At 44.9% G+C, this 9036-nt stretch overlaps 1 protein-coding gene across 3 annotated transcripts; it reads left to right on the top strand.

The window, feature by feature from the left end:
- The first annotated feature begins 685 nt into the window (after positions 1–685).
- Positions 686–8074, top strand: LOC308127283 (NXPE family member 3-like). 3 transcript variants are annotated; one of them, XM_080492223.1, is made up of 10 exons: positions 686–1054; positions 1187–1321; positions 1408–1435; positions 1837–1953; positions 2135–2249; positions 2384–2827; positions 4567–4859; positions 5064–5134; positions 6331–6537; positions 6620–8074. In XM_080492223.1, exons 5-10 carry the CDS (start codon positions 2160–2162, stop codon positions 7174–7176), a joined length of 1662 nt encoding a protein of 553 aa, XP_080348349.1. In that variant the 5' UTR covers positions 686–1054; positions 1187–1321; positions 1408–1435; positions 1837–1953; positions 2135–2159; the 3' UTR covers positions 7177–8074. The 3 variants fall into 3 exon arrangements, with proteins under 3 accessions (XP_080348349.1, XP_080348350.1, XP_080348351.1); XM_080492224.1 differs by having other exon boundaries at positions 695–1054; positions 1252–1321; XM_080492225.1 differs by having other exon boundaries at positions 966–1054; positions 1837–1947.
- Positions 8075–9036: the final 962 nt, after the last annotated feature.

Genomic DNA, 9036 nt, shown 5'->3' with positions numbered 1-9036 from the left:
TCCTCCTCCTCCTCCTCCGCCTCTGCCTCCTCCTCCTCCTCCACCTCCTCCTGATCTGATTGGTCAGGAGGCGGAGCTTTTATACTCACTGTGATCTCATCCAGAACATAAGCTGTTCCGGAGCAGGTTACACATTCAGAGCGTTACCATGGTGATTTACCCCGGTAGGAAGTGAACCAGTCTTGCAGTACGGAAAACCCAGAGTTAATCCTGAAGTTACCTCCATGAGGCAGCAACTGAGAAAGGAAAAGAAGAAGCAAGACAAAGAAATCAAACTGTCCACAAGCAAAAAAATAGGAAAAGAGGAAAAGTCTTTATTCTTTGTGTTCGCCTGTGAACCAACTTTACCTCCAAATGTCCAACTCGTCAGATTCTTTAGAATCTACCAAAGTGAAGAATTAAAGTGTTTTATCTTTTTTTTTTTTTTTTTTAAATAATAAGAACCAGAAGATTTAAACACAAAAAAACAAAAATCTTCTGGTCCAAACAACTTTAAGCACCACTGGAGTAAATTGAACTGAAACACAGTAATTCTATATTGTGACCATCAATAGAAAACTTTCCTCTGAATATTTGTCCAAACTGGTTTGTCAGGTACAAACCAGATTGACGACTGGACTCCAGCGTCGGTCTGTGTCCGTCAATCCTGAAAGCAACACACTGGCAACGTTTCCAGATTCTGATCAGAACACTCACATTAGTGAGGCGGGTTGATGGAGGAAGAGGCCTGCTGTGTGCCAGGATCAACCCGGTTCTTCTTCCTACTAAAGGATTCTTTTACTCTGCAGGAGATATTTGACCTGAAGCCCTGCAGAGTTTGCTCCGGTCAGTCCTCTACAGAAACTACTGGTCAATATTGGAATGCTGCTTGTGGTCCAGCTAGAAGGACAACATTCAGTGAATAACACCGAGGCCCCTCCTGGTTCCTGCTCCGCTATATATTCTGAGACAAAACCAGGACGGACACACTCTTCCTGAGCGATCGGGTCAGTCACTGTTGATCTGTGCGTCTCCTTTCGGTTGAGCTTTGACAGGAAGTGACGGCGTTTAAAAGGTGGGTCACACATCCTGGTTTGTTTATAGAGAAACAGTTTTTATCGTCTAGAAGACGTTCAGAAAAGTGTCATGTGATGAAATCCTTCCTTTTGTAGGCTTCCATTGAATTGGTGTCACACTGTCTTTGTAGTCTGATGTTCATGTTTGGAAGACGTCTGACTGTTCAGGCGAATCTGTCTCTGTCCCTCGGGTCAGAATGAAGATGCTGATCGGACTCTGTGGACTGATCCTGGCTCTTCTTTCCAGCGGCGCAGCACAACCGCAGGTTAAAACAAACTGAACTCTACGTTGTTCTGCCGTCTTTAAACTCAATCGAACTTCACTCTAAATCTGTTTTTGTTCTCTTTCTAGGAACATCCGGTCGATGTATTCCCCCACGGTAAGACTCGTGTCCTTATCGTCTCTACTGGAGCACAAATGAATAAATGAAGTTTCTTCTTTCACCACACCTGTCCAAACAGGTATCATTATCTGCTGCCAATGCCCTGCACTCTGAGACTGTAATGAATGGTCCAATATTGTCTGCAGCAGTACGCGTGAAATTTAAAAATAGTGGTAATTCGGGTCTGAGCACTGAACGTGCAAAGACCCTGTTGAATCTTCTCAAATTATTTACAATAATGATTCCAAAGAGATTTTACAAGAACAGTGCAAATGAAAGGCGTTTATCCATTTCAAACATGTAATTACAAGAAACAGGCCCAGAAAATGACTTGACAAATAGGAATGTCGGCCTCGTTCACATTTTGCAATTGTTTCCTTGTTTGTTTGTTTCCCCAGTGGTTTGAATTCAATACACGCCCTTGTACGTTGGGTGTTGGGTGGATGAACTCAGCAAATTACTCTTCAAAGGAGAACTTTCCCAGAGCTGCTGCGTCCGTCTGTTAGAAGGTGCTGGTGAGTGAATTAGTCTCACTGTATTAAACACATCTTTCTGCACTGGATTAGTAAAGGAATTATCTTGCAATCGGTTGAAACTTCTCTATTTTTCCCAAATGTGTTTTGCTTTTTATTTTTCATTTTCTTGTTGTACATCTCAGATTTGCCTTTTGAAAATGTGTTCTTGTCTTTTCATCAGATAAACGAGAAAATTAAAATCCATCATGAACAGAGCAGGGTTGTTGAAGTTTGGCATCCTCTTCCTGCTCTTGGGTCTGTTTGTCTTCACATTTTATTCCATGGACTTTCTGGAGGTGAGAACTGGTGACGGTCCCGTTTGACGTGTTGCACCTTAAGTGATGTCAATAGGTCTGGATAGAATGTGTTTGAATCGAGGAATAAAGGAAACATATTCAGTAGCTGAGAAAACCTACTTTGGTTCTGCCAGATTCCAAAATCAATGAAGCCCCGAATCAAGAACATCCGGGTTTCCGGTGATCCGGGCATGAATCGACCCTCCTGCACCTTCCGACCTTTGACCCCCGAGGAAACTCACGAGGAAAACCAGCTACTCGATTCAATAGCTTGGCCAAATATTCCATCTGCCCCATCTCCCGTTTCCCTGAATGGCACCAGCAATGCAGCCCAGAGCAACTTTGTCATTCCCCCACGGCGAGGAGGCGGACCGTGGCTCGTCGGGGATCAGCTGGAGGTCAGGATAAAAATGTACAACTTTGAGGGTCGTCCAAAAAACCATGGTGGAGATTTCCTCCTGGCTCGGCTGCACAACCGCACGCTCGAAGCAGGTGTGGCAGGACGGGTGGTGGATCATCTCGATGGCACCTACTCCGCCGTGTTCTCCTTACTCTGGGAAGGAAACTCACATGTTCAGGTGAAGAGTTCAATCTGGTTTATCCTCGGTTTCCACGCTTTGCCTTTGACACTTATAACATTCGTATTAATACAAAACGACTACAAAGTGATCGTTGCTGTGGTGGGGTGGTGGTATGGGTTCCATTAAACCACAACTGGGATGTATTCAGGTCTGGGAGGGAAAGTACAAATTCAAGCAATATCTATTGCTGTTGCTTTAGTTATTTAGCAATTCGGCTCGGTTCACGCTGCAGGTCTGATGCTCAGTTCTTACATTCCAGCCCAAACAAGGTAAAACCAACACACCTCAATCAAAACCAGCCTAAATCTCCGCCTGTGTAGGAATCATGTTAAAACTGTAAAACTATTCTATGTGTGGTAATGAACAGGTCAGAAACACTCGAATTCCGCAAAACGTTCTTCACTTTTGGGGGGTCCGTTTACACGGCACAAGTTAGCGGATGCACTGTATCCGCAAAGTTTTTAATCCGGCTCCCAAAGTGGAAAGATTCTTTCACGGTGCAAATCCCTCCTGCAGAGACTGATGGAGGCTACAGAGCCTGTTACTGCTCATCCCCCCTCCCTCCTGCAGAGACTGATGGAGGCTACAGAGCCTGTTACTGCTCATCCCCCCTCCCTCCTGCAGAGACTGATGGAGGCTACAGAGCCTGTTACTGCTCATCCCCCCTCCCTCCTGCAGAGACTGATGGAGGCTACAGAGCCTGTTACTGCTCATCCCCCCTCCCTCCTGCAGAGACTGATGGAGGCTACAGAGCCTGTTACTGCGCATGGACATCTCTCCCCCCCTCCTGCTCATTCAGTTGTAAACAAACATGGCGGCCGCGTAGTGGTACGACCCGTGGTGGTACGACCCGTGGTGGTACGAGCCGTGGTGGTACGACACGCGGTGGTACGACCCGCGGTGGTACGACCCGCGGTGGTACGACCCGCGGTGGTACGACCCGCGGTGGTACGACACGCGGTCCATATTCTAGTTTTATCTTCCAGATCAGTAGTTTAATAGTTGAGACTCCCTGATAGCATCCGATGTGTCATCAGTCCATACGGATGTCAGGTTCTCTACATTTTCTTCACGTTTATAGTGTTTTGTTCTCTGCACATGTCTGAGTAGTTTCATTACAAAATCAAGCAACAGCGCCTTCCAGTGGCCCGGCAGACTAACTACATTGTTGTCTCTGTGTCCGCTGCTGCAGTGGAAACGCACTCCTCTTTTTTAGCGGATTAGGTGTTGTCATGTGAAACGTTGTTGTGTGAATAGGACCTTAAATGCATGAAATAAACAAAGTTAAGAGGTAAGAGAGTTTGGCTCTCCGATCGGGGGATGCCACCATATCTGGCAACACTGGTCAGCGTGTAGATCGATTTTCAAGTGGTTGTTAAATACGAGCTGATAAAATCGAGACAACATGAGGAGAAAATAAGGAGAATGAGGGAAAAAGAGAGCACAGCTTTTATTCTGGCGGAGCTGCTTCCTCCAGTGCTTATCAGTGACGTCAGTCACACGTTGATGGCGAAGCCGTCGCATGTAGAAAAATATCTGAATTGGTACCACATGTGATCAAGGCCTTGCTCTGGTGTGGAAAAAATGGAATTGGCGCTTTCATACGGCCACAAAAAGGGTCGGATATGAATCACCTGGGAGCGAAAAAAATCTGAATGGAGCCTCGTTTCCCTGCAGGGTGAACGAGGCCTTGCTGATTGGTTGTTCGTGACTTCTTTGGTTCTTTGTTCTGACAGGTAACACTGGTACATCCAAGTGAGGCAATCCCATTCGTGCACAGGTTTACCAGTGAAATGCCAAATGGGGTGAACTTCTACAGCACCTTTCACTCAGGCTCACTCACTCAGACGACCATGTGCAGCGTGTGCCTGCCTCCCAGCCAGCAGCCGCTGTGTAACTACACTGACCGTCGCACAGGTGAGCTGTGGTTCTGCTACAAGCCAAAGAATCTGAGCTGTGATGCCAGGATCAAACACCACAGTGTTTACCAAAAAAGCCAAGAGGCCGAGGAGGACATACTCTTCAAAATGTGAGTGGTTGCACGTCCACGACTCTCGACTTGAACTGAATGAACGACTGACAAAAATGGATGAATAGATCATTTCAAAAAAACATAATTCTGGCTGTGCAGGTTTTTCCTGAAAGCTCACATTTCATTGGACTTAGCTGGAACTTGCATAAATGCTTTTCTTTTTTATGTTGTTACAATTTCAATATGTTTGCTTTGCTCCAGCGGTGTCACCATGAACGTTCCTATTCCAGCTTCAGGACCTGATCATGTCACCGTGTTTCCAAAAACCAAAGGTAAATTCCAATTTTTTCACTCCAACCAATATGCTCTGGTAACAGTCTAAGGTGAGTTTGCAAAATGAAATGTGTTAGCAGAGTCATTTTCTCATCGTGGCATAAGACACAGCACAGACACGTATTTCCTCTTTTGTGATCACCCACACCTGGGACACACCCTATTTATTTACGCATGTGTTGCACGTCAGCAATTAGATCAGCATTGGTCACATGATCGATCAGCGTTGCCATTGACAACTTGTAAACAAAAACTATAATACAACACATGTAGCATATAGCAAATCATAACAAAATGAGAGCATAGCTCAACAAAATGAAATTACAGTAGCGATCAATCAGAACATGACCCAGACCAGGATCATTGGGACTCACCGCTGGAGCCCGGTGACCCGGGAGCCCTTGTGGCCCAGTTGGGCTCAGCCTCAATAAGCAACGTGGAGCCACCACTCGTGACGACCAGCAAAAGGAACTGGCTCTTGGAACATGGAGTGTCTCCTCACTGCAGGGGGAGGAAACGGCACTAGGGTGGGAGGTTGAGGGGTACCGACTAGATAGAGTCGGGCTCACCTCCACACCCAGCATTGGCTTTCAAACCATCCTCCTTGATGAGGGGTGGTCTCGGCCTATTGTTTGTGCTCACGCACCAAACAGCAGCTCAGAGTATCCGGCCTTCTTGGAGGGAGTGGCTGAGGTCCGGGAAAAGGCACCGCCAATGGCCTCCATAGTCTTACTGGGTGACTTCAGTGCTCATGATGGCAATGACTGGGTGACCTGGAAGAGGTGATTGGGTGGCCTGTCCTTGCTGAATCCCAGTGGTGGGAGGTGTTTGGACTTCAGTACTCGTCGTTGCTCGTCAATAACCATGAAGACAAGGAAGCTCCTATGTGTTCTTGGTCTCAGGTCGATGATCGTTTAGCCTGTACAACGTTTCAACCCATGTAAGCAGCAGTCGACTCTCCTCCTGTGACCTTTATTTAAAGTTATTTAGGAGCCGGGAGGATGTTTCCACCATACAGTTGCAAAGAACTTAAGAATTTAAGACCATAGAAATATGGGTTAGTTTTCCTTTAAGACGCACAGATATGAAGGAAATTGATGAAACGATCTGAAAAAGATTGTATAATGAAATGAAATGTGTAATTATACAATGTTGAAGCCATACAGTATGTCAACATAATTTAACCTTTTGACAGGTCAACCTGCAGTGAACAGCATCAAGGGGGGACCTGGGCCCGCCGGTTACTATTACAACGGTCTGTGGATTTCGCAGAGTGGTACCACAGTTAAGCAGTTCAATACCGCCTCTGCCATCAGCCAGTGTCTCAAAGACAAGGTGCTCCACATGTATGGAGACTCTACAGTCAGGCAGTGGTTTGAATTCCTCTTTGGGGTACTTCCAGGTAATTCCCCTGAAAGAACTTCTCACACTTTCAGTTTAATAGTCAAACTGAAGCTTTATCTGTTCTGTTCTAATGCTTTCAGATCTCAAGGTGTATAACCTGCACCGCATGAAGCAGTCAGGACCTTACACGGCACTGGACTATGACAAAAACATCTTCGTCACATACCGCTGCCACGGCCTTCCTCTTCGTATTGTCCCTTCACCAATCACAGAGCTGCATTATGTTGCCAATGAACTCGATGGAATAACTGGAGGGAAGACCACAGTGGTAGTTATTGGTGTCTGGGCACACTTCACCACGTTCCCCATCAAGTACTACATCCGTCGGATAATGAGCATCCGGAAGGCAGTTGTTCGACTACTTGCCAGAGCTCCCGGGACTAAAATCATTATCCGGACAGCAAACCTCAAAAATTCTCCAAGACCCTTTTCAGCACTGCTTGGTGGTGACTGGCCTTCACTACAACGTGACAGGATCCTCAGGACCATGTTCAAGGGAATGGATGTTTATCTGGTTGATGCCTGGGAGATGACTGTGGCGCACCACCTCTACCATGACATTCACCCACCCCGGCCCATCATCAAGAATATGATCGATGTTGTTTTGTCATATATATGCCCTTCAAACAAAAGGTAGATGTGTTATTTTGTTGTGACAAACAGAGAAACCAAAAAAATAATAATTGTAATTAATGTGCTGTGGGGTTTTTTTAATATGCTTTCACTTGGTTTATGTGCTTCTTGGGGACTTTGCTGTGATCGGTAAATCTTAAATAAGTTGAATCCACAGGCGTACGATTGAACGTGAACACACTTCCTCACTTGTGACCGCCAGAGACATAAACCACTTGTGTGATGTGTCGGTCCAACTATAGCTTTTAATCAAAATCAAAAATAATCATGACAAACTTCTGCAAAACACTTCTAAACTATTATCTAATCGTTTTTTTAGATTTTTTAAAAAAATACTTTTTTAATGCATGAACTTTTTTATTACTGGCTTCAGAACTACTTAAAGTTTAGAAGACAGAGTAAAATAAAGCCATTAAGGACCAAACCATCTTAGTCCGTGTGACATATCGCACACGACCCCACTGTTACGACTGCAGTTGGATCTGTGTGTTCTCTCCTGTGCTTTATGTCTGCTCGGTACCGAGGACCGGATTGGCCACAAACACAAAGTACAGGGCAATTCAGGTGTAAGAACGATGTTTCCAGAGGAGGAAGGGGTGAGAGAAACAGCCTTCACAAGAAATCCAGCAGGTACAGCATTCGTCATCGAGGAGTGGAGTGAGGCGTCACTTTACGTTGTCGGTTTTCTCGTGGTTCTGTTGGACAGGAAGGAAAGACTTTCTGTTTTATTTTGCTCTTTTTGTTTGATTCGGTAATTCAGACTCATAAAAGAGTAGTGTGGTTGTGTTTGTTATTTGGGTGTAGACCTCACTCTTAGTTTGATTTATTCTCTGCCCTGAGTTTTTTAACCAAAATGTTTCACGTTAAATCACTACGTAAATAAACTTTTATTCTCACCGAGAAACTGTTTTGTGTGGCTGCTTGGGACCTGTGAAGGATGGCATTTCATTTTGCGTTTGATTAAACTTCTAGGCTGGCTGTAACACACACCTCCCATCAAAACCAACATTTGGTGTAGTTGTGTTCGTTGGAGGAAAAACAACCAGATATTTCACGGCTGTCATGTGGCAGTATTCTCTATTCATTTAGCCAAGAAGACAAAGAATGAAGTTCAAACCAAGCAGGAGAAACAGAACGCTGACTTAATTGACTTTGAACATGGAATGGTTGCCAGACAGACTTAAAACTGCTGAACAACTGTGAGTTTCTCCCGTAACCATATATAGAATTTAGAGAGAAGTACTCCAAAACTAGAAAACATCGAGTCAGCAGTAGTTCTCCGAGGTCTGGGGAAAATGAGATGATGGAGGCATCAACACCTGAAACGACTGCTCGTCACAACCAGGGTAAAGTGAAGTACATCTCGGGGTATATATAATATATATACTTCCTTTTCTCCTTGACATTTTTGCTGATGCATCTAATATCCTTTCTTGCTTTGTTAAAAAGTTGTCTTTTTTCTTTTAAGGAAATAGCTTCTTTTCATTGGTGATGGTTTTTACTTGTACCTGTACCTGTACCTGTACCTGTACTTGTAACCTGTACCTGTACCTGTACCTGTACCTGTACCTGTACCTGTACCTGTACCTGTACCCCCCCTGCAGTTTCACATTGCTTCTATCTGCACCCTAACCTGAGCACCTGTAGACGTCCTCTGCCGCCTCCTTTCAGGGAGGCAGCCAAAGCGAAGCAACAGCGCCCCCACGTGGCAGTCGAGCTGCAGGATGTGACGTACATGGCCCAAACATTTTGATTTGCATTAATATCTATAGACTGAGAGCAGTTTAGAAAAAACTTTTTAGTTAATTAACGTGTAGAACAAACCATGGCCGGTTTGTCAGAAGCTTTTATTTTTTTAAATTTC

This window comes from Lipophrys pholis, assembly GCF_963383615.2.
Source record: "Lipophrys pholis genome assembly, chromosome: 22".
Taxonomy (NCBI): Eukaryota; Metazoa; Chordata; class Actinopteri; order Blenniiformes; family Blenniidae; genus Lipophrys; species Lipophrys pholis.
This window is presented reverse-complemented; position numbering and strand designations above follow the sequence as displayed.